This window comes from Neltuma alba, unplaced genomic scaffold, assembly GCF_004799145.2.
Source record: "Neltuma alba isolate B1F8T4 unplaced genomic scaffold, ASM479914v2 tig00005830_pilon, whole genome shotgun sequence".
NCBI lineage: Eukaryota > Viridiplantae > Streptophyta > Magnoliopsida > Fabales > Fabaceae > Neltuma > Neltuma alba.
Genome location: NW_021634247.1, coordinates 1,641 through 27,360, shown reverse-complemented (window position 1 = coordinate 27,360; position 25,720 = coordinate 1,641). Strand labels below are relative to the sequence as shown.

The following is a 25,720-nucleotide window of genomic DNA, read 5'->3' as shown; positions in this document are numbered from 1 at the left end:
CTGACTGCAAAATTCGTCATATATGGAGATGATTAGGTGAGAAGTGATGAGATCTCATCTGGGGAGAAGCGTGTTAATTATTAGTTCAATTCAAGTTCATTCATATGAACATGCTCCGAGTGTAGCACCATTCATTGCTGGCGGACGCACACTTTGATGATATATATATATGTATGTTCTAGTTCAGCACAAGCATGTGGGTTCACACCCTATCTCTCAGCTTTGGGGACAGCGACACACCCTCGAAAATATAGCTTGCTGACTCTGTGCAGCCAAATTTTAATATGCTTTGAAAATTATATCTCTTTATCCTCCCTCTCTATATAAGCTGCTGTAACTGGCACTTGACTCTTCGATCAACACTCACTGCCTACACTCTTGGCTTCTTCTACACAACAATGGCTTCCAAATCTGCCATTCTTCTGCTGGCCCTTTTCCTTGTGGTCGCAGCAGAGGTATATGCTTCACTCTCCCAGAAATAGATTTTTGTAACAAGTGATTGTGTGGGACTGGTTTAAGTGCACTAACTTTGGCAATCTTCCCTCCTTTCTCTCTCTGCAGGTTCATTCACATGATGGCGAAGTTAAGATAAAGGTATATGATTCACTTGTTCGTCGGTTTGCTTTGGCTTTCCCAAGACTAAATTTTCGCCACACATCTTAAACAGCTTTGAGTGTTCACTCTTTAATTTTAGCAAAATCAAACACAGAGAAAGGGGATTCTCTGCGTATGACTGATGAAAGTTGAAGAATGGAAAACCATTCAGATCCCTGGAAGAGTGTATCAGCTACCAATATCTTTATAATTGAGATGTATATAACATATGTATAATAGAAAAACATGATGTTATTTATCTACAGATGAACTACGTGAAATCCCCCGTGTCACCACCACCAGATGCCCCACCTGTGGGGGCGCATGTCCCTCCGCAACCAGTGAAGCCAGTAACTCCTCCTCCTCCAGTCGTAAAGACCCCATATCCAAGTCCTCCGGCGCCGGAGAAGGCCCCAGTTCCACCATCACCGGTGAAGCCGCCGGTCGCGCCAGCTCCACCCGCAGCCCCGATAGTGAAATCAAACAAGGGTAAATACCAGTAGACGAAAAACACACACACACACGCAAACATACGTAAGAAGCCATGGGCAATCGTTGATATTATTAGTTGTGAGTGTGTGCAAGTACGTAAATCGATCTGATAGTTATTGAAACTGGTTCATGGGCAGATTGCTTGCCGCTTTGTGAGTATAGATGCCAATTGCACTCGAGGAAAAGAGTTTGTATGAGGGCATGCACCACATGCTGTGAACGCTGCAAATGTGTTCCGCCTGGTACTTCCGGCAACCGCGACGTCTGTGGCAAGTGTTACACTGATATGCTCACCCACGGCGACAGACCCAAGTGCCCGTAGTTTTATATTACATTCCATATTTTCCTAAGCTCTTTCCTTTTCAACTATATACTATGCTGTTCTCATTATTAATGATTTTTCCAGTGTTTTTCTTCGCCTTCAATTACTGAGAAAGCACTGGGTTCTTTACCGGCTGTACTGTATTATTTAAGGTCAACACTCCCTGTGTTGTCCATATCCCCATTGTTCCCAGATATCGTCCAGAAACACTAGATTTTTTGAGGCCAATTTAATTTATTACTCTGCTTGGAAACTTCCCTTATCTCCGACAATTCTCCGTTTTTGTGAAGTTGTTGACTTTGAGAAGCATCGGGAACATTTCTCTGCTCTGCCACATCCATGTGAGATTTCTTTGGAAGTCTAGTTTCCTTTCGGGGAAAAAAATTGTGCAACTTAATAATGCAGCGTGTTCAATGAAATAATTATAGCTGATATAAATAGTGAAGCATTTTTTGTAATTATTGAACAAAAACTATAGTCCGACAACATTGGATCAATGGAGTTGGAACATTTGGGGCATGAAGTTTTTTGGAGCCTGAAATGTTGCATGGTGGCCCAAAAGAAGAAGGGTGAAGAAAGGGAATTTCCTTTTTTGTTACTGAAAGGGAAAAGTTATTGATTCTCAGTACTTTATGCTGCTTCCGGGAATGAAGAAGTCAAGAAGGCCCAGTTCATGTGGTTATCCTTGCTAGGGAGGAGGGGGGAACTGAAAATTTTACATTTTTCATAAAAACCGAGCTTGATTTGTTGTAGAAAGTGAACGAACTATACAAATTCAGCGAGACATATTAGAAGATATAACAAAGTAAAGAAATAATTTTTGTATACGCTGTAACTGCTGACAATACAGACAATTTTTCACTTCTAAGTCTCTGACTCTGTTTCTTCTAGTTGAGGAATTCTTTTTACATGGTGACGATTTTTTTTTTGGCCTACCTTTTTACATGGTAACATGCTCCTTTATTTATGTAGGAGCATGCGAATTATACATAGAAACAATTGCCTCTCCTTAAAGAAGTTATTAACGGAAGATTGGGAAATCACTTGTAATTTTGCAGCCTTGAATTCTTTCAAAAAATGACTTTATATTCCTTTTCTAGAGAATTACCAACACCTACCTAACTATCAAGGAATTTATTTCGTTGTCGAACAACACCCAGGCGTATTACAAATAAAACATCACAGGACGTAATTGGCGTTCCTTGTAACCAATGGGCTGAATCCCGCAACGAGAACAAGAGTCTTTTTGGAGTTTGCCATGTCTGCTTGCCCGCCAAGGATCTTGTTATTCGCTTTTTGTTTGTTTATCTCCAACTCAATCGGGTGAAAAAAAAAGAAAAAGAAAAAGAGAAGAAGACTTCAGGCGCGTATTGACTTAGAAAGTTACCGAACGTCGCACTTCATTTCTGCCCGTCTTCCAGGGAATTTCGTGTGCAATTGTTAGCTGATTATATATCGTCATCTCCGAGAGCTGAGTAGTCGTCTCTTACGAATTGCTCTTGAACATTACTGAAGATTGAGGATGACGCAGGGCGCAACTCAATTGTATGTGAATATGAGCTTTTTGATTCATTTTTATTCTGAAGAATCACTTCTGCTTCTTACTGTTTCTTGTCTTTCGGTTGCAGATTTAGCAGCGGACCTGAGACTGCATCGTTTGTGGCCAGCTCTGGTCTTCTCTCCGCTCCATGGAATCTTATCGCCGACCTGAACGCAGAAACCCATCCAAACGAGAATCTATTCTGGAAAAAGCTTAGCATTCAATCAGATTTGACGATTATAGCGTTTGAGACTAATCAAAACCGCGTTCCACCTGATTTGCTTCGCTCTTCGGACATGATGGATAACCCCTTTGAATTTCTCTGTTACAAGAAAATCCCCTGCTTCTCTCTTAATCAAGCCGCAATGTCCCTCTTCAATGATCATCGACAGAGTCTTGGTCAACTAAAATCAGAGGTACGTACTCCTCCTTCATGTCGTCAATAACCTGTGGATCCCCGGGGAGTCATTAAGATTTTTTTAGCATGTTGACTCTCATACCAGACAACTGAACTAGTCAAACAAACAAAACGATGCTGAACTCGAGCAAAAGTGACTACTGAGATTGATAGTTGGGTGTCTGGGTTTTTGCTGAATGCAGATCGATCTGCAGAAACCGGTGATTGTCACTGGGCATGGTGTTGGAGGATCAGTTGCTTCTCTTTTCACTCTGTGGCTCATAGGGAAGATGGTTTCATCGGACAAGCCTATGGATTCATCGTACAAGCCTCCACTCTGCGTCACCTTCGGTTCTCCACTTATCGGAGACAAACACCTGCAAGAAGCCATATCGCGTAGCGGCATTTGGAACTCTTGCTTTCTGCATGTAGCATCTCACCTTGACCCACTGGTTTCGTCTTTCATTTCCAATGATTCGTACAGGCCCTTCGGAACATTCCTCTTGTGTTCTGATTGCGGTTCTACTTGTTCTGAGAACCCCGATTCTATTTCGAGGCTTCTGAAGGAAATGAGTACCCAGAATCAAGGACCGCAAATCCCAGGATATGGAAATATTGTGGAGAGGCTCAGTAGTAAGGCAATTTGCAAGGACTCTGATGTTCCCAACATCGCTCAAAATTTACTACGGGCGAGCCTCGCTTCGCAGGTGCAGGTGCTGGGATTTTTGAAGTCAGACTTGTCGCAGGTATCTCAACCCGAATATATACTGGAAAAATAATGCACCACGCACTTCTAGAAGATCTTACTACCTTGTGTTCTTCTTTTCTGTATAACAACTAATTTGACTATATTAAAAAAATTAGTTAAATAGTTATTTATAATAAATATGTATTGTCTTTCATAAAATATTCTTACTAATTAAATTTAGTAATTAGAATTACTATTATTATAAAAATTATATTGAGAAAAAATAGATAAACATAAAAAACAAAATGAGTTAGAGTCTTATATTTATGACTAAAATAAAAATCAAGTTCTTATATTAAATACAGGAAGTAGTATCTCTTTTCTTTCTTGAGGAAATATACTAGACTTCAATATTAAGAAGTGAGACAGACTGAATGAAAGAATGATGTAAAGAAAATCCAGTTTGACTCTAACCCGGAATTTTTTTTTTTTGGCCCCCCAAATTGGATGTGTCAGAACAATCTGGTGAAGGATTTGGAGAGGGAGGAGCTGCTGTTCACTCTGAATAAGAGGAAACTGTTTATCCCACACAAGAAGTTGGATGAAATGAAAACGTATATGGCCCAACTGGAATGGTACAAGAAAACTTGTGAGAATCGTAAAAGTGGATACTATGACAGTTACAAGAACGATAGGTTTCCAAGTGACCAGGACGTGGTCATGCTCGTCAAAATCCTCAACAATTACTGGAAAGATATGGTAGAAGAGGGAGAGAAGCAGCCCCAGAAAGAAGGTGTATTTTCTCGTACCCGATGGCTCTATGCTGGGACTAATTACAGGAGAATGGTGGAACCATTGGACATAGCTCAATACTACAAGAAGGGAGGACGAGACTACGTCAATAAAGGAAGATCAGAGCATTACAAACAGCTACAGATGTGGCAGGAAGAAGATAAGAAAGCAAAGCCGATAAATAGAAAGAATGTGCAATCTAGATTGACGGTGGATTCTTGCTTCTGGGCGCACGTGGAAGAGGCTCTCATTTCTCTGCGAAAATGCAAGGCTGCAGGGTCCAGTGTGGCAGAGAAGGAAGAGGCGATGAAGAGGTTGGAGGAGTTTGAGGAGTATGTTTATGGGCTGCTTCGTAGTTATAAAGTGTCGCCGGAGATTTTCTTGAAGGAGAGTAGCTATATGCGTTGGTGGAACGACTACTTCAGATTGAAGGGATCTTCACATGGCTCCCAACTCGCCAACTTCATGAAGAATTATGCTATGTATGAGAAGGGTGAATATGATTTCTCCCACGAGTAGCCATGCTTCCTTATTGAGGCATTCTGAGGACAGTTTGAAAATAAATTACCATCTCAGATTTAAGTAATAGTAGAAAATACAAAAGAGAAGGGGCAAGAAGTATTATATATGGAAGCTTCGGGCTAGCATCGGCAATTGTGACATCGCATTGTTAATGGGAACGTCAATGACGGTCACATATCACTGAGATTGCTCTGGAATTTCATCATGTGAATATCCAATAAAGTACCTTGCAATTTATAACATCTTGTCTCCTATTTCTGGGGATAGACAGATATAAATTAAAATTTTATTTTTAAAACAGGGCTTACAATCATATTATCATATCGAGTTATCAAACATCAAAAGAAGCATGGCCACTAACACACAGCGAAATGACATCTTTTCAAGGAAGGAGATGTCAATACACAAAACATTACTAGACAATGCCGTTTATATTATCTACCTTTCTCCTTGGAGAGAATCTCCTTGAAAACACAGACAATATGGTCTAAGGGGGGTGGCTTTTGAGGATGGTGATGAGGAAGCCGTCTGAATTTTTGGTATATGCGCCGTCACAAAAATTGCTGAATAAAAACATGAGCTCATTCCTTGATTAAAGCCAATCACAATCTCCACTTTATATAGCTATGTCATTAAATGGATTTGCTGAGTGAGCAGCTCAGTCATGTGATTCTGCTTCGTAATGATAGAAGCTGCTAAATGATTTCATTTCAATTGCCTCCTTACTTCGATCAGTCATATGATAATGGAATTAGATCTATCTTTGTTTTCATATATGATTTGATTTATACTGTATGCCGCATTATTGCCAAGTAAAACTTGTATGAGATTAAAAAATCTAGTTAAAAGTAGTAAAAGAAAATTAACAACTTTTCGAACAATCTTCAATTATTAGTAGAGTTAGCTGGGGGAGAGAGACGGGGAAGATGGAGAAGCTAAGAGTGACAGAGATAAGAGTATTTTTAAAAATATATTATGAATACTTTATTAAGTTTTATAAAAGGTCCTGTGCGAAGGATGAATTAGTATAGACTTAAAAATAAGACCGAAGGGAGTCATATATATGTAGACTTTAACTTCTTAGCACCGCATCCGGGAAGACCCCTGTGGCTTTATCAGCCGCAGTAATGCTTTCTGATCATTTTGGTCATAATGACTTGGAAAACAAGCCAGCTGATGGCTAGATTAGATATTCCTATTACTTCCCATTCTAATTATAAAAGTTTATTTATAGATTATAAATAATATCTTATAATTATATCTGGGTATCTTTCTGACGTGATTTCCACCCGATCGTCCACTTTACCACTGTCTTCAAAAGATTAGCTTCAAAAGATTAGCCACTCAGCCCCTTTTATTTTTTATCTTTTAAAAAAAAGAATTGGGTTATTTGTCTGATGAATTAAAACCTCAGCCCCTCACTTTATTCCGTAAACTGACTGGCCGGGTTGTCTCCTCCAACTTTATTGACCCGCAACAATTGTTGTTATCAATACACGCAGACCTGAGATCTTTTCTTCACCTAATGTTTTTCTTCTTTTATTGAGATATCATAAATATTATTGGTTCATGGTAAAGACTAGTCTCTCTTAAAATATAGAACGGCAAGTGGTAGATGCATCTTAATAAGGTACTATCTCCGATCTTTAATATAAGATTCTGTTTGATTTTTATTTTGGTCCTAAATATAAGACCCCAATCCACTTTGTCTCATATTTATACATTTTTTTCTAAAGTAATCCTTCTAACAATGATAGTTCTAGTCAATACACTTGATTAGTAAAGATATTTTAGGAAAGACAATACCTATTCAAAACAAATAATTAACTCAACTTACTTTTTTAATCTCCTCAAATTAATTAATTAGGTTTTATAATTAGGATTAGAGATACTATGATTTTGTAAGGAAAGTCAAACTCGGAGACCAAGTTTGTCACCCTGGCAAAAAAAAAGGGACCAAGTTGGTCACGTTTTGCAATTATAGAATAGGCAACCTAATAATATCCTAAATAATATTCCTCCGCTCCTTAATATAGGATCCAATTCTTGAGTTGGTTTTGGTTCTAAATATAAGACCCATTTTTCATATTTATCATTTTTCTCTAAATTACCCCTATGGATACTCCATCAACCATAATCAAGTAGAAGAGGGAGAGAGGATATTAAAAAAGATGATTATGGTATTTTAGGAAAAATATGTCACTTTTCTTATGATTAACTAACTTACCTAGCTTCCTTAATCTAATCAAATTAGTTAAATAGGTTTTATATTAAGGATAGGAGGAGTAATAATAATAATAGTGATGCAGAGGAGGCGGAGTAGGTAAGATGTGAGGCAATAATAAACATTTCAGAGAGGCCATTTTTTTTGTGTGAGGGCGAGTTATATAGAATGGGGACTTGCTGGGCTGGCCCTGGCCCACCCTCTGGAATCCTAGGCTCTTCCCCCCAAATCTATCAATTATTCATCTCCCTCCCCTCCCCACAATTTAATTATTCTTCACTATTATTTTATGTTTATAATTTAATAATTTTCTTTTTTTAACCGGAGATAATTTAATGATTTTCTTAATCTATCCATTTTATTCTATTTATATATTATGTCTCAATAAAAAAATTATTGTTACATAAAAAAGTATAAAAGGAAAATAACGAGGGGAACAAATCCGCCTTTTCGATTAATTAAGAAATAATTACATTCACATCCTCATTAGAGTTTTTGTAGTGCTGCCTCTTTCTACATGCTTGGAGTAATCAAGATTATTGAAATAATGATTAATTAATGTTTCTAGAAATATGTAAAACCTCCAATAAAAAGAATTTTCTTAAATAAAAAAAAGTACGCCAATTCATATGAATTTACTTGGCCAAAAAAATTCATACGAATTTATGTACTGGTAAAGAAAATGAATTTATCTAATTTTGTCTAAATTAATTAAATATTTTATACCATACAAAATAAGTATATAAAAAGTACTTTATCTTAATTTACATATAAATACTTATGACAAGCAGACTTCGCAGGTAAAGGTCGCGTTGTCATTAAAGTCCCGCTGCTTGGCCCTGTCAGATCGGGAGGATCACCGACGGCTTCTCTAGATTAACAATAAGAATTTTCTTTTCCAATAATTATAATTTTCTGCCAGAAATCTTTGAAATTTTTAAAATAGTTTTAAGAAATTATAGTAAAAGTACCTTAAACTAATATAGTTAAAAATTATTAGTCACAATTTAACCAAATTTTTTGCTACATAGAGAAGGGACATTCGTGTTACCGTGGCATCTACATTCTAATTCCACCGATTACGATGTGAATTGGCTGCAAAAATAATATTTTCCATTAAAATCTTATAAATTCGAAAAAGAGGGAAAATAAATGTCATACATTATATTTATTTCAAAATTTTAAAAACTTCAGAATAAAATGCTTTAATTTGAACAAGATTAATTTCGGTGATCAATAAAAAAGGGACCATATCAAGATATTAATATTTAAACGTCTACCTCAATCATATAATAACTACTCAATCAGTGGCGACGAAGGCATATCTTCTGGTTCAAGTCTGGAATCGACGGAGAAGCTCATTGGAACCAGCCCAGGCCTTGTGCGTTGTGCAGTCCTTCTGTCTACTTTGCTCTTTCCTATGCTTTTCAGCTTTAATCATGAACTTACAAACTCGCACAGATACCAAAAACCTTAGCTTTGCCCACAACAACATTATTAGCTGTGTTACAGACATGTTTTCCTCCTCCTTCAAGTTGACTAGGAAGGAAAGCTTCGGTGCCAGCCAGTATTTGGCCCACGTGCTTCCCATATTTGCCCCATGTGCAATACTTGCTGCGAGTCAGTGTTTGTGTTACTCGATCTCCAAGTCTCTGAGATGACATGAATGATTAAGAACAGGAGGGTATGCAATAAAACGGTCCATTTTAATACAGTAACCTGACTGCAAAATTCGTCATATATGGAGATGATTAGGTGAGAAGTGATGAGATCTCATCTGTGGAGAAGCGTGTGTTAATTATTAGTTCAAGTTCATTCATATGAACATGCTTCGAGTGTAGCACCATTCATTGCTGGCGGACGCACACTTTGATGATATATATGCATGTATATTCTAGTTCAGCACAAGCATGTGGGTTCACACCCTATCTCTCAGCTTTGGGGACAGCGACACACTCTAAAATATAGCTTGCTGACTCTGTGCAGCCAAATTTTAATATGCTTTGAAAATTATATCTCTTTATCCTCCCTCTCTATATAAGCTGCTGTAACTGGCACTTGACTCTTCGATCAACACTCACTGCCTATACTCTTGGCTTCTTCTGCACAACAATGGCTTCCAAATCTGCCATTCTTCTGCTGGCCCTTTTCCTTGTGGTCGCAACAGAGGTATATGCTTCACTCTCCCAGAAACAGATTTTTGTAACAAGTGATGGTGTGGGACTGCTTTAAGTGCACTAACTTTGGCAATCTTCCCTCCTTTCTCTCTCTGCAGGTTCATTCACATGATGGCGAAGTTAAGGTAAAGGTATATGATTCACTTTTTGTTGGTTTGCTTTGGCTTTCCCAAGACTAAATTTTCGCCACACATCTTAAACAGCTTTGAGTGCTCACTCTTTAATTTTAGCTAAATCAAACAGAGAGAGAGTGGATTCTATGCGTGTAACTGATGAAAATTGGAGAATGGAAAACTAATCAGATCCCTGGAAGAGTGTATCAGCTACCAATATCTTTATAATTGAGATGTATATAATATATGTATAATAGAAAAACATGATGTTATTTGATCTACAGATGAACTACGTGAAATCCCCCCTGTCACCACCACCAAATGCCCCACCTGTGGTGGCGCATGCCCCTCCGCCACCAGTGAAGCCAGTAACTCCTCCTCCTCCAGTCGTAAAGACCCCATATCCAAGTCCTCCGGCGCCGGATAAGGCCCCAGTTCCACCATCACCGGTAAAACCACCGGTCGCACCAGCTCCACCTGCAGCTCCGATAGTCAAATCAAACAAGGGTAAATACCAGTAGCCGAAAAACACACACACACAAACATACGCATGAAGCCATGGGCAATGGTTGATATTATTAGTTGTGAGTGTGTGCAAGTACGTAAATTGATATGATAATTATTGAAACTGGTTCATGGGCAGACTGCGTGCCGCTTTGTGAGTATAGATGCCAACTGCACTCGAGGAAAAGAGTTTGTATGAGAGCATGCACGACATGCTGTGAACGCTGCAAATGTGTCCCACCTGGTACTTTCGGCAACCGTGAAGTCTGTGGCAAGTGTTACACTGATATGCTCACCCACGGCGACAGACCCAAGTGCCCTTAGTTTTATTTTACATTCCATAATTTCCTGAGCTCTTCCCTTTTCAACTATATGCTATGTTGTACCTCATTATTAATGATTTTTCCAGTGTTTTTCTTCGCCTTCAATAACTCAGACTGAGAAAGCACCAGGTTCTTTACCGGCTGTACTGTATTATTTAAGGTCAACACTCCCTGTGTTGTCCATATCCCCATTGTTCCCAGATATCGTCCAGAAACACTAGATTTTTCGAGGCCAATTTAATTTATTACTCTGCTTGGAAACTTCCCTTATCTCCCACAATTCTCCGTTTTTGTGGAGTTGTTGACTTTGAGAAGCATCGGGAACATTTCTCTGCTCTGCCACATCCATGTGAGATTCCTTTGGAAGTCTAGTTTCCTTTCTGGGAAAAAATTGTGCAACTTAATAATGCAGCGTGTTCAATGAAATAATTACAGCTGATATAAATAATGAAGCTTCTTTTTCTATTATTGAACAAAAATGATAGTCCGAGAACACTGGATCAATGGGTTGGAACATTCGGGGCATGAAGTTTTTTGGAGCCTGAAATGTTGCATGGTGGCCCAAAAGAAAAAGGGTGAAGAAAGGGAAAGGCTTTTTCTTTTGGTAGAAAGGGGAAAGCTTTGATTCAGTAGTTTATGCTGCTTCCTGGCGTGAAGTAGTCAAGAAGGCCCAGTTCATGTAGTTATCCTTGCCAGAGAGGAGGGTGGAAATGAAAATTTTACATTTTTCATAAAAACCTAGCTTGATTTATTATAGTAAGTCAATTCAGCGAGACATATGTAGAAGATATAAGAAAGTAAAAAAAAAAAAAAATTGTATCCACTATAACTGTTGACTATACAGACACTTTTTCACTTTTATGTATCTGACTCTCGGTTTCTTGCAGTTGTGGAAGGAAACTTAATTCTTTTCACATGGTAACTTTTTTTTTGTTGGGCCAACTTTTTACATGGTAACATGCTCATGTAGGAGCATGTGAATTATACTCCATGTAATTCTATTTATAACCTTCAAATTCATAAAAGTACGTGATTTATTCTATAAGTTTTAATTTGAATTTGTCTTAATATTTAATGTATTTTTTAATGTTACTTTTAATTATTTTTCTCTTATCACTTTTTCTATATATCCTCTTTTATTTTTTTCTCATTTATTACAAGAATATATTTAAAAATAAAAATATATTTCTAACCTATTTATAATTTTTAACTAATTATTTGTTATTCATAAATTAGTTATTTGAAACTTAGAATTCATGACAATACATGACAAGAAACAGTTGCCTCTCCTTAAAGAAGTTATTAGCGGAAGATTGGGAAATCACGCGTAATTTTGCAGCCTTGAATTCTTTCCAAAAATGACTTTATATTCCTTTTCTAGAGGATTACCAACGCCTACCGAACTATTATGGAATTTATTTCGTTAACGAACAACACCCAGGCAAATTATAAATAAAACATCACAGGACATAACTGGCGTTGCTTGTAAACAGTGGACCGAATCCGGCAACGAGAACAAGAGTCTTTCGAGAGTTTGCCATGTCTGCCTGCCCCAAGGATCCTGGTATTCGCTTTTTGTTTGTTTATCCCCATCTCAATTGGGTTAAAAAAAAAAAAAATTGCCTTCGACGACTTTGAGGCGCGTATTGACTTGGAAAGTCACCGAATCTTGCACTTCATTTCTGCGCGTCTTCCAGGAAATTTCGTGTGCAGTTGTTAGCTGATTATATATCGTCATCTCGGACAGCTGAGTAGTCGTCTCTTGCGAATTGCTCTTGAACATTACTGAAGATTGAGGATGACGCAAGGCACAACTCAATTGTATGTGAATATGAGCTTTTTGATTCATTTTTATTCTCAAGAATCACTTCTGCTTCTTACTCTTTCTTGTCTTTCGGTTGCAGATTTAGCAGCGGATTTGAGACTGCATCGTTTGTGGCCAGCTCTGGTCTTCTCTCCGCTCCATGGAATCTTATCGCCGACCTGAACGCAGAAACCCATCCAAACGAGAATCTATTCTGGAAAAAGCGTAGCAATGAATCAGATTCGACGATTATAGCGTTTGGGACTGCCCAAAACCGTGTCGGACCTGATTTGCTTTGCTCTTCGGACATGATGGATAACCCCTTCGAATTTCTCTGTTCCAAGAAAAACCCCTACTTCTCGCTTAATCAACCCGCAATGTCCCTCTTCAATGATCATCGACCGAGTCTTGGTCAACTAAAATCAGAGGTACGTACTTCTCCTTCATTTCGTCAATAGCCCGTGGATCCCTGAGGAGTTATGAAGATTTTTTTTCAGCGCGTTGACTTTCATACTAGACAACTGAACTAGTCAAACAAATAAAACGATGCCGAACTCGAGCAAAAGTGACTACTGAGATTGATAGTTAGGTGTCTGGGTTTTTGCTGAATGCAGATCGATCTCGAGAAACCGGTGATTGTCACTGGGCTTGGTGTTGGAGGATCAGTTGCTTCTCTTTTCACTCTGTGGCTGATAGAGAAGATGGGTTTATCGGACAAGCGTCCACTCTGCATCACCTTTGGTTCTCCACTTATCGGAGACAAACACCTGCAAGAAGCCATATCACGAAGCAGCAGTTGGAACTCTTGCTTTCTGCATGTAGCCTCTCACCGTGACCCACTGGATTCCTCCTTCATTTCCAACGATTCGTACAGGCCCTTCGGAACATTCCTCTTGTGTTCTGATTGCGGTTCTACTTGTTCTGAGAACCCCGATTCTATTTCGAGGCTTCTGAAGGAAATGAGTACCCAGAATCAAGGACCGCAAATCCCAGGATATGGAAATATTGTGGAGAGGCTCAGTAGTAAGGCGATTTGCAAGGACTCTGATGTTCCCAACATGGCTCAAAATTTACTACAGGCGAGCCTCGCTTCGCAGTTGCAGGCTTTGGGATTTTCAAACTCACATTTGTCGCAGGTATCGCAACCCGAATCTGTACTGGAAATATAATGTATCGTGCACTTTTAGAAGATCTTATCTCTTTTCTTTCTTGAGAAAAAATACTGGACTTGAATATTAAAAAGTGAGATAAACTGAATGAAAGAATGATGTAAAGAAAATCCAGTTTTTGATGGCAATTTTGCCTCTTTGATTGCCCTCCTCCCACTGTTTCTGAGGCGGATGGTGATCAAGGAGAGTAAGGCATGTTAGTTTGGGTTGTACTCTTGTAATTGTTACGTGTTTTCCAATTATCATTCAAAAAAAAAAATCCAGTTTGAATCTAACCGGGTGTTTCTTTGTCAAATTGGATGTGTCAGAACGATCTGGTGAAAGATTTGGAGAGGCACGAGCTGCTGCTGACTCTGAATAAGAGGAAACGGTTTATCCCTGACAAGAGGCTGGATGAAATGAAAACGTATATGGCCCAACTGGAGTGGTACAAGAAAATTTCCAAGAATCGGAGAACAGGGTACTATGACAGTTACAAGAACGATTGGTTTCCAAGGGACCAGGACGTTCTCATGTTCGTCAAGATCCTCAACAATTACTGGAAAGATATGGTTGAAGAGGTAGAGAAGAAGCCCCAGAAAGAAGTTGGAGTTTTTCGTACCCGATGGCTCTATGCTGGGACTAATTACAGGAGAATGGTGGAACCATTGGACATAGCCAAGTACTACAAGGAGGGAGGAGAAGACTACATAAACAAAGGAAGATCAGAGCATTACAAACAGCTACAGAAGTGGAAGGAAGAAGATAAGAAAGCAGAGTCGATAAATAGAAAGAATGTGCAATCTATATTGACGATGGATTCGTGCTTCTGGGCACACGTGGAAGAAGCTCTCATTTCGCTGCGAAAATGCAAGGCTGCAGGGTCCAGTGTGGCAGAGAAGGAAGAGGCGATGAAGAGGTTGGAGGAGTTTGAGGAGTATGTGTATGGGTTGCTGAAGAATTATACAGTGTCGCCGGAGATTTTCTTGGAGGATAGCAGCTATATGCGCTGGTGGAAAGATTACAAAACATTCAAGGGAGCTTCATATGACTCCCGACTGGCCAACTTCATGAAGAAACATGCTGCGTATGAGAAGGGTGAATACGATTTCTCCCTTGAGTAACCGGCTTCAAAATCAACTGGGATCGCTCACCTCATTCCACTTTGAACTTATGTCGTATTCCTTATTTCTTCCGGTGGTTTTAAGGTGATATTTATGGTATGTTAGACTGAGGGATCTTCCTGTGTGTGGATGTGTGTCATTGTCTGCTTTGATTGAATAATTCCATACCCCGACCAAAATTATTTTGGTATGCTATATAGAGAAGAAAGTATAGGAGGGCGGCGTCTTTGTTGAAGGTTAAAGCAAGGAGTCAGTGATTAATAGTAGAGAATGCGAAGACGGTGCAAAAAGATGTGTTCATGGGCTCCACGGTTAATGGCAATTGTGACAGCATAGAAGCTAAGAACATCAGTGACAGTCCGAGGGCAGGAGAAAACCCTATGCTCTTCATTTTTTGGGGGGGGGGGGGGGTTGTCTGCTGTGAATCATGGATCCAGAAAGCCCAAGGCCCAAAAAAAAAATGTAGAATCGTTTTATATGTGGACCTTGTAATTTAATATATTCAAGTTTATCTATAACAAAGTGTTATTATTATAGAATGTGATATATGATATGAAGTGATCAAAGGAAGAATGGCAGTTAGGATGCTGGAAGGAGAATGATTTGAGGATTGGCTATTCAAGAAATTATTGATGCATGCAGAGAGGGGTAGGATGTATTTAGGATCACGTTTGTCAAAAATAAAACCCCTCTAATTTTGGCAGAAGCAACTCTCTTCAATAGCTTTTTGACAGATGTATTATTATTATTATTAAAAAAACACGTACCTTAGTTATTGCTATTCACTAACGTTGGTGATAACTGAAACATAATAAGCCCAGCAGAACCATAATGGAACCCACTCTCATCATGATTCATGTCACCCTCTTAATTCCGTCACATTCATCGTACGCCTATATATGTGTGTGTGAAAAAAATTATCATCCTCTTTTAAATTTTGTACATTTTGTCATGGTTTTTACAAAAGCTATGCTTTTCCACTCCGACATCCCATCTCCCATGAATAAACAGGTCCAAAATTTTCTCGGATCATACCTTGCACTTATTACATTGGTCACACTTCTGGTAAAAAGAGTTTTCAATCATGTTTTATTAAAAAAAATTAAGATGTAATTATTTTTGTTGTGCGATTAGATGTAAAATAAAAAGGGCGCGTCAAATGGGAGATATTAAATATAGTAAAAGTGAATTAAATTAAAAATAGGATGTAATTTAATTTAGGCATTAGGCATGAATCATATTGGTGTGAAGTGGGCAAGAATGGGTACAGAGGAGAGACCCACCGCCCGCGGAACTCCAGCACCGAAAACCGCGTCCCCCGTGATCAGTGCTCCCCCCTACGAATTCATCCTTCATTCCCTTTTCTTTTCTGTACAGTGATTGTAAATCCATGTGCTGTCCTGTGCCCCCTCTGCCTCATTCTCTCTCTCTATTTTTTGAAAAAAAAAAATATTTGAAAATTTCAAAATCACGGATCCATAAATTCCCTAATTTATGCAAAACAATTTTAATGTCTTAAACATGTATATTTCTTAATATGACTTCATATCTTACTTTCCTTGTTTAATTTTCATGTTGGATAATCCAGGGTAAAAGACAAAAAATTGAACTTCTTATAAAATAGTGAAGGGCATTTTTAATCCGTAGGAAAATGATACTTAGCTTTCGGAAGCCCGAACCTTACACTTTCTTAGTAACTTCTTGGGCAAATCCAAACAACTTTTATTTTTTCAGTATTTTTATTTTTCAAATAGAAATTGATATATGGAAATATAAAAGTAACTAAGCAGCTTATACATTAATCTCACAGGCGTTAATGTAATGCTCAATGGCAACATGGAAACGTCAACCTTGTCATGGATACAGTAAAAAATGGGCTCATAGTTTCATGATCAATAACTCGAACGAATTTTCTATAAAACCACTGAAAAAATAAATCAATGTAAATTGATTTAAAAAAGAAAAAAAGAAAAAGGAAAATTACATCTTATTATAAAAACTATAATAATGGGATCTATTAGAAAAGTATTTTTGCGCCTCATAAGATAAAACTCATCTTATAAATATTTTACAACGAAAATATTTCTTTTAAAATCAATGCAACCCGGCACTTAGTTCAGTTTTGACACCACATATATATGGGTCTTGAGATGTAATCATGAATATGATAATTTATTTTAAAGTTCTTCAGGCCAAATATTTATTTACAATTTCTTAGGTCATATAAAAAGTATGCCGGGCGTACTAGCATTGAGCGACCTTTTTTTTTTTTTTTTTTGCCGCAAAGGCGGTGTCAAGGGGCGTTGGTTCAGAGTAAAAGCCTAAAATGTGGGCAGAGATATGCAGGGGCCGAACTTTGGTACTCTTTGGAGTTGCCCTATTGTTTTTTTTTTTTTTTGGGGTGACCAGCTGCCATATTGTTTATTTACATGGATGACATTGATTGATTTTGGAAAAATGCGCCGATATCCAGCTAATGAGCATTGAGAATGCTTTGCAGAGGCCAGAGAGCGCGTTTCCCCCTCCCCTGCCCCAGCTAATTATTTTCCTCCTCTCCACCCTCCTTCCCCCATTACTTCTTGGGAGCTTCCTCTTCTGTCACTCCTGTTACCTCCCCCTATGGCCGCCTCCATTCTCTTTTTATTCCTCGCTTCTCTCTCTTTACTTCTTCTTCCCTCCCACTCCAAACTCTCCTTGGACTATTACAGCAAATCCTGCCCCCAGTTCCCTCACATCATCCAGGATACCATTACCAACAAGCAGATCACCAGCCCCACCACCGCCGGCGCCACCCTCCGCCTCTTCCTTCACGACTGCCTCCCCAACGGCTGTGACGCCTCCGTCCTCATCTCCTCCACTCCCTTCAACAGGGCTGAGCGCGACGCCGACATCAACCTCTCCCTCCCCGGCGACGGCTTCGATGTCATTGTCCGCGCCAAGACCGCTCTCGAGCTCGCTTGCCCCAACACTGTCTCCTGCGCCGACATCCTCGCCGTCGCCACTCGCGACCTCGTTACCATGCTCGGCGGCCCCTACTACAATGTCTACCTTGGTCGCAGGGACGGCCGCGTTTCCATGGCTTCCACTATCGAGGGCAATCTCCCCAGACCAACCATGCCAATGTCGCAGATCATCGAGATCTTCTCCTCCAGAGGATTCTCCGTCCAAGAAATGGTGGCCCTGAGCGGAGCCCACACCATTGGATTCTCCCATTGCAGCGAAATCAGCAGAGATATCTACAACTACAGCACCTCTTCCCTTTACGATCCTAACTACAACCCTCGATTCGCGCAGGGGTTGCAGCAGGCATGCTCAGATTACAAGAAGAATCCCACGTTATCTGTGTTCAATGACATAATGACCCCCAATAAGTTCGATAATATGTACTTCCAGAACCTCCCAAAGGGCCTGGGGGTTTTGAAATCGGATCACGGGCTGTACAACGACCCGAGAACGCGGCCGTTTGTGGAACAGTTCGCAGCGGACGAGAACAAGTTCCTTCAGGCGTTTGGACAGGCAATGCAGAAACTGAGTCTCTTGGGAGTGAAGACCGGACGGAAAGGAGAGATCAGGCGAAGATGCGATCAAGTGAACTGATGTTTGAGTTGAAGCCATGGGTATGCGGGGAGAGTAATATTGTTAGTTTCGAAATTAATTCTTGGTTGCGAGCGTCAGACGGTGATAATTATGTTCTCATTCATATATCTATCTGTGAAGTTGATATTTCTAGAAGGATCAATTATACATCCACATACGTAGTTACTTAGTGTGAGCCGGTTTAAGCTGTTGGTCTTTAAATGCTTTTCGATCATCTCCAACTGTCATGAAGTCCAATAAAGCCCTCTTTTCCCTGCTCGTGTGGATCCTAAAAGTTGGGATTTGGGTTGACTGTCAATGATTCTGCGTGATTGATGCAAACCACCGTATATATTAAATCTTCATACTGAGACGAGTAACTGCGCCTAAATGATGGGAACAAGACGATGGAGAAAATTTAGTAATCCGAATTTTGGTTTGAGAATATACTGCCTGTGCGATTGCGAGTAGGTTGAACTTCACCGCTTTGGGCGTCTGAGAATTGGTGTTTGTAAAGAGCTGGTTTTCAAAGCTCACGCATGAATCAAACGAAGGTCTGTGTAGTCATTACGCATGATGTTAATTAATCGCTTCTTTTTCCTGTCTTGTTTGCCGGTAAGAGCAATGTAGGTGTAATACTAATTGGTGCATGATCCGTGATGAGTTTTGTTGAAGGTCAGAATGGTGAGTTAGAGTGGAATTTTGTGATGGCGGGTTAGGAATCTTGAGACCCTTTTGATAATCCCCAGGGCAAGCGCCCATGTCAGGGTGATGCTTCTTTTTCTTTTATGAGTCTTGATGCCCCACGATTCATTTTTCAGTTGTCTTCTCGTCTCATTGCTTTAAGTAAATTTATAATCTCAAGTTCCCAAATGGGCGGTATCCAAATTAAATATAAAAAATAAAACAGTTTAAAAAAATATATTTTAACGATAAGGACAACACTGCCCTGCTTAAAAGAGACGCTGACATTGGATGCTCCTTTTAAAAATAGTTTAACCCAAAAATAAAGCATCAGCTGTCCTGTGCTTGTCGAGGGAACAATATTTAATAGGACCCTCTGTTATTGATATCTATTTGTGATTCTTTAAACTGCAACAAGCAAGTTGGATTATGGGGGTGTTTGGACGAAAATAAAATTATGGTTTTAGAAGTAATTTTATCTTGACTTGTAAAAAAATACTTTTGAGAAGTATTTTTACAGCTTCTCAAACACCTCCTATATCATTATATGCAACTTTTTATCAATCATTTGGACTTCCCAACGATGCGGCCTTCATTTCTCCTTAATTCACAGGGCAAAGAAGCCGGTTAAAGTGAGGGCGGGAAAGAAGATTCCTTATGGTTGCCCAAATGAGGTTGAAGACCCAGCCTTCCCTGTGACCCGAAAATAAAAGCATCTCTGTTTGCCTCCCAAAATCCAAACAATCAATTACCTCTAATGCACAGGTATGTGTCATTGTAATTTACTTTAATAGAAATAATTCATTATCTCCAGTTTTTTTTTTTTTAAAAATTTATGTCTTTCTCACTTTTATATTCTTTCAATTTATCGACAGATCACTTTTCTTCTCTTGCTATTTTTTTTAACGTCTATCCCTTACTTTATGCCTCCTGCATACTTGCACGCCCGCATTTAAAGGAACTTAATCTAAATTAATATTTTAATTAAGAAATTAATAATTAGCCCAAAAAAACTAGTGATACTTAAAAGAAAACATAAAAAGTATGGGGAATCTAGAAGGCCCATGTTAATGGAAGCATTAACATAAAATTAATCAATTTTTTATTGTAAATTTTTAAAAAATATATCAATCACTTTATTATTTAAAAAATGTTTATTTATCATGTTTTATTGTTTTAATCTGAAAAAATATGTTGGCAAAAAATTTAGAAAAAATATAAAAGATGGAAGAGAATGGATAAAATGATAAACTGATCTCTGAAGTCTCAACCAAACAGAGAAATTCATGGAGGATTGAAGGTTGCATTGACGCGCCTTGGCCAGCCTGGACATGCCTTAGGCCCCAAGCCCTTCCCCAAACATATAAATGATACGAACGCCTTCCTTTCATCCCCCCTCTCATAACTCATTCGTCCTCGAAGCAATCAACCTGCCATGGCAGGTGGAACCGAAGCCTTCCCGGATTTGGGATCACACTGCCATCACGTTGATTGCAATCAACTCGATTTTCTCCCTTTCACATGCGACGCTTGCTCTCAGGTTTCCCTCCAAGAAAAATCCCTCCCTTAATTTCCATCCCTTCAATTCTCGGCGTCCTCACATTTTCCTCCCTTTTTTAATCGCAGGTTTTCTGTTTGGAACATAGATCTTACAAGTCCCACAATTGCCCTAAATCACACCATCGGAGCAGGAAGGTTGTGGTTTGTCCAACATGTTCCATGTCAATTGAGACCACTGGTTATAATGAAGACGACGAGAAGGCTATATTGCAGAAGCATGACAGATCTGGAATGTGTGACCCCAGCAAGAAGAAGAAGCCCACTTGTTCTGTAAGAAGATGCAAGGAGGTTTTGACGTTTTCTAATACCTGCACTTGTAAAAATTGCCACCTGAAGGTGTGCCTCAGGCATCGCTTTCCTGCGGACCACGCATGTAAAGGAGGAACCTCTTCTTCTTTGTCATCACCTGAAGCTCCTTCAAATGGGAGTTGGAAGGATCGATTCTTGGCTGCTCTGCCTTGGAGAACTAATGGACAGCAATGTTCCCAAGGCAGGGCACAAAGCACCTCATCTTCTAGTACTCCGTTTGTTAAAATCTTCTGAGGACGCAGTAAGATCATACTTGTATTGTATGTGCTTATCGGATGTGATGTCTACCATAGGTGCTTAGTCATTATTGTACAATTTGATGGCAGGGAATAACAATTCCTTTTCAAAATGCATTCAACATATGTTTGGAATGCTAATAATTACGTTCATAGAACTCAATATATATTGAATTCTTCTTTGCCTTCGGTTTTGTTTTAATATACTCCTCTGGTCCTAAATATAAGACCTTTATACACATTACTATAAGAGTCTTATATTTAGGATTAGACGAGTATATATATATATGGCAGTAAGTGTTTTCCAGGCTTACAGAGCAAGTTTAAGGAAATTTTGAAGTTTACAGTTCTGTGGCACCAATCATTTCCTGTAGTTTAACCGTGCTTCGATCGACTTGGTAGATTCTGTTCATTTTGCAGCAATTCAACTGCCAGAAACTGTGTTCTCAATTTTGCGAAAGGTTTCGGCATCAAATTTTTGACAATAAATTAGAGAACAGGTCTGTTGCGAAATTACGTCCGTGAACTCCCTGATAAACCAGCTTTAAATTGGCAGGCCAGGCCGCATAAACTAAACTGACTGACTTACAAATGGGAGAAAGAGGCAACGGGCCATAAAATAAATGGTTATGCCATTGGTAAGCCATAAGCCCAAGTCTTTAGTGTCCTTCTCTCCGGTTGCCCCAGTGCTGTGGTTTATTTGATACGTTCAAATCAAAATACTTAGGTCCTGTTTAGTACGAAGCACTAAAAATAAAAAATAAATATTATAGTTGCAATTAGAAAAATATGTTAAATAGTGTTTAATATGAAAAATTACTTATTATTTAGGATTAGTCAAACTCATATATGTAGGATTCGAGAATACTATAAAGGGAGGTGGTATTTCCCAATCCCACTTGCATGCAATGCCTAATCCAGCATAACAAGAAATTACTCATATTAAATGCTTTTTGATGGTTTTTTTTTTCTAATCTCAATCTTAATCCTTACCTTTCATTTTTAATACTTCATATTAAAAGAGACCTTAAGGATCCTTGCGTACATTGTGCCCATTCTAACATATGGCCAAAAATATTGGACTGAGATTGACTTTTGTCTTTAACAATTCTAATATTTTAATAAGTCCTGACAACAGTTAACAAATAACAACATATTTTTTGTGAGAATTTCTGATTTGGGATTTTGTAGTTTTTTTCCCCCCCTTTTTTCTATTTTTTATCCAAAAGACATACTAATTACTTACCATTTAGTCAAAAATCAAAGTTTATTTACAAGGGCTTCGGTAATTATTAATATTTAATAATATAACGTGATACGACTACAAATAATATTCAACTATTTTATGTTACTCAAACAAAATGCACTGCCACCGAATTGCCAAACAAGCTTTTATACTAATGTCAGTCAAACAGGGTGCTGTGTTTCATGATAAGTTCAAAATATTAGGTGCACTATTTACGAAATCAATGGTTGTTGGAAAAATATGAAGAAAGGGAATGCCCCGGTTGCATATTTATGTAAATAGTCGGTATTAGGGCTTCATAGAACTGTTCCAAATTTGAACATTGACAAATATAAGAGGGGAAGTTAATCACGTAACTGTCCTTTCAATATATCGATGATGACAACCTTTTGGTCTTCGCGCCATGCGGAAAAAGCTGCACCTAATCGTCCTAACGCTCTGAGGATGTATTTGGACAACAATATTTTTAATTTCTGCACATTCATTATTCAGCTCCAACGCTTAACAAAAAAAAAAAAACCAGAGAGAATATTACGAGTGATAGTAAATTGATGGTCATAATTTGGCATGCAGGACCAGTTTAGATGCTCATCTTAGTAACTAATATATATGTGCGCCTAATAAGCCCCAGTTAAAAAAAGGAGATCAGTGCATATAATCAAAATAAGAAATTCGAACTCCGCTGGGGTCTGGGTTTTCAAAACACATATCCTTCTAATGAGATATTATTCATATTGATCCAGTGTGTGTAGAATTGAAGAGCCAAGGGAATTAATAAAAGCAAAGTTTGCTGTGGCTACACACACACAAATAGATGATACCCATACATACTCACTCCTTGTTATCTCTCCTGAGAAGTAATTAATTTCCGGAGAATCATTTCAAGTCGAAGCAAAACAGCGTAAGTAATTAAGGCAGAAGTAGAACTAGCCACACATATATATATATATATATATATATATTAGCTTCTGAATTCTCACAAATCAACTATATATTTCGATACATATGTAAAAAGGCACAAAACTTGGATGAGATGTGTACATGAGCAGCACAGAAATATCCATATTAAAAGTTCAGATACAGACAAGCTGGTGAAAAAAACACAACAGTCGAGTGGCTCAAAGGAGGCTCTCTCTGATAGCTAGTAGACAGAGACAGAATCACACAAGAAAGAAATTAAGACACCCAGATTTCATTGGAGATATAGCATCAGTAACGGACAAGCTGGCTTACAAAAGGAAGAAAACAGAAAGTAGCTAGAAGAAGAATGTATTATATGATCGGACCAGGACGCTTGATTCCCCAGGAGGACATGGATGGAAGAGAAGATGGGAGCTAGCTAGGGTTGAGGAGTGAGGAAGGTGGTGAGAGGAGGAGGCGATGGGTGGGGGCGCTGCTTGATGTGCAGGTGACATGTCCAAGCTGCCCGGGAAGGCAAAAGCCATGTCGTTTTGGTTGACGGGGAGAAGCAGTGATGGCGGCGGAGAAGGCGACGCAGGCTGGAGGTCATCATGATTACTTTTCGGAGTTCAAACAAAAAGGAAGGCGAGAGATTTAAGGTTATCATGGCATTATGCGCGCTCTCCCTTTCTCACACTACACACAAGGCTTCGGGGAGCTTTATTCTTCGTTCACGAGCCATTTCTCTTTCTTTGTCCTTTTTTATCCTTTTACCCCCTCTTCCGCTTCAACCCAACGCATCTTCTTTCTCCGCTTCCTCCCCATCCGTTCAATCATTGCTTTGTTTTCCCAGTTTACCCCCCTTTACCCTCCCCCGATGTTACTCCTCCACGCCTTAATATAAAAACTAATTAAAAAATTAATATTAATCCTATATATAATACTTATTTTATATGTTTATAATTTTTTTAAAAATTAACTTATTGATATTCTTCTAACAATAATCAAATAGAAAAGAAAAGAAAGAAATTAAAAAAGTGCTTAGGATGTTTAAAAAAAATCATGTTAACTAACTTAACTAATATTATTAATCTACTCAAATTAGTTAATTAGATCTTATATTTAAAACTGGAGTAATATATTATATTAAACACTTTTCTTCGACCTTTATGTATTAAACTCTTCTTAGAACAAATAAATAATTTATATACTCTATCAATTATTTTTAACTAATTCAACGTATGAATAGAAATAGCTAAAAATATTAAATTCATTATAAAATTTTAGTAATATTTAATATTATTTTTATTTTTGTCGCCAAATTAATATTATTTTTATTCATTGCACTAAAATTCAATATAATATGATATCTACAAATACAGATATTGCATGTAGATTGGAGAAACAATTATTGATAGCGTACAGTTATGGGCGCAAACACGTCCAAAACAAGCAAAAATTTAAACACAAGGTGGGAACTGGGAAGTGGGTGAAAACAACAAATACCAAATAAAGTTACGTGTCCAAATGACAGAGTGACTGGAAAGCAGAAAACGACTTTGCCCTGTTGCTGAACCTCCCACCAAAAAAATAATGTAAAACACTACTACTTCCGATTCTAATTATAAAAATAAGTTAACTAATTTAAAAAAATTAAAGAAATAAATTAAGTTAATTATTTGTAATAAATAGATATTGTCTTTTCTAAAATATCCTTACTAATAAAGTGTATTGGCTAGAATCATCATTGTTAGAAGGATTGTCTTAAACAAAAAATATATAAATATAAGAGATAAAATGAATTAAAGTCTTATATTTAGAACCAGATAAAAATCAAACAAGTTTCTATATTAAGTACAACGTGTAGTAAAATCTCAAATCGCGGCCTAGTTATTTTTCTTAGCTTTCTTCGCTTCGCGAGCCCCAAATTAAACATCGCTCAATGTTTCCCCCTGATCCGTCCCAAGTTTCCAATTCATGCACCTCAGAAGTTGTTCCTTTTATGGCAGTAGCGAGACCTGCACATTCTACATAATTTTAATTCCACCCGTTGCCGCCATTTTAAATTCTAGATATTTCGGCTTCATTTTACCGGTTAACTTTCCATGCTTTTATCTTGTTTTACTTTCACAATCCAAACCGTGCATATCTTCTTATCGACAAGTCAACACGATCACACTTGATTCCCATCGAATTTTAATCTCAAAATAAGTATTGATTGGGCGTGAGAGATTACTTCACGAGTATGGCTTGAGAAATCGAAGCCAGGATCAACTGATCAGGCGAACAGAATAATTGAAGAGAGAGGTGGATGGAAAGAAACAGGAGATGAAACAGATCCAGAGATAAGGTGGGTTCCATTGAGCTTGAAGGACTAGTCCCCGCGCCCTTGTCTTCTCTCTCTCTCGAGCAGTGAGAAATCCTGTTTCTAACATACTGTCACTG

The 25,720-nt window shown here is 38.4% G+C and overlaps 5 protein-coding genes across 8 annotated transcripts; all 5 read left to right on the top strand.

Moving 5' to 3' along the window:
- Positions 1-159: 159 nt before the first annotated feature.
- On the top strand, positions 160-10,808 carry LOC114748843 (gibberellin-regulated protein 14-like). 4 transcript variants are annotated; one of them, XM_028937300.1, is made up of 5 exons: positions 160-171; positions 273-455; positions 562-594; positions 10,146-10,368; positions 10,505-10,808. In XM_028937300.1, the coding sequence occupies exons 2-5, from the start codon at positions 399-401 to the stop codon at positions 10,687-10,689; spliced, it is 498 nt and encodes a 165-aa protein (XP_028793133.1). In that variant the 5' UTR covers positions 160-171; positions 273-398; the 3' UTR covers positions 10,690-10,808. The 4 variants fall into 4 exon arrangements, with proteins under 4 accessions (XP_028793133.1, XP_028793132.1, XP_028793134.1 ...); XM_028937299.1 differs by lacking the exon at positions 160-171 and having other exon boundaries at positions 209-455; XM_028937301.1 differs by lacking the exons at positions 160-171; positions 273-455; positions 562-594 and adding exons at positions 9,644-9,740; positions 9,847-9,873.
- On the top strand, positions 2,770-5,400 carry LOC114748839 (senescence-associated carboxylesterase 101-like). The gene is made up of 4 exons (XM_028937294.1): positions 2,770-2,953; positions 3,037-3,364; positions 3,549-4,091; positions 4,550-5,400. Exons 1-4 carry the CDS (start codon positions 2,931-2,933, stop codon positions 5,342-5,344), a joined length of 1,689 nt encoding a protein of 562 aa, XP_028793127.1. The 5' UTR covers positions 2,770-2,930; the 3' UTR covers positions 5,345-5,400.
- A 1,386-nt stretch (positions 10,809-12,194) lies between the features above and the next one.
- LOC114748840 (senescence-associated carboxylesterase 101-like) lies at positions 12,195-15,048 on the top strand. Its single transcript, XM_028937295.1, has 5 exons — positions 12,195-12,252; positions 12,386-12,509; positions 12,593-12,920; positions 13,107-13,628; positions 13,970-15,048. The coding sequence occupies exons 2-5, from the start codon at positions 12,487-12,489 to the stop codon at positions 14,762-14,764; spliced, it is 1,668 nt and encodes a 555-aa protein (XP_028793128.1). The 5' UTR covers positions 12,195-12,252; positions 12,386-12,486; the 3' UTR covers positions 14,765-15,048.
- Positions 15,049-17,282: 2,234 nt separating this feature from the next.
- Positions 17,283-18,619, top strand: LOC114748845 (peroxidase 31). The gene has a single exon (XM_028937302.1). The coding sequence runs from the start codon at positions 17,384-17,386 to the stop codon at positions 18,359-18,361; it is 978 nt and encodes a 325-aa protein (XP_028793135.1). The 5' UTR covers positions 17,283-17,383; the 3' UTR covers positions 18,362-18,619.
- Positions 18,620-20,454: 1,835 nt separating this feature from the next.
- LOC114748835 (zinc finger AN1 domain-containing stress-associated protein 12-like) lies at positions 20,455-21,276 on the top strand. The gene is made up of 2 exons (XM_028937289.1): positions 20,455-20,564; positions 20,651-21,276. The coding sequence occupies exons 1-2, from the start codon at positions 20,460-20,462 to the stop codon at positions 21,125-21,127; spliced, it is 582 nt and encodes a 193-aa protein (XP_028793122.1). The 5' UTR covers positions 20,455-20,459; the 3' UTR covers positions 21,128-21,276.
- Positions 21,277-25,720: the final 4,444 nt, after the last annotated feature.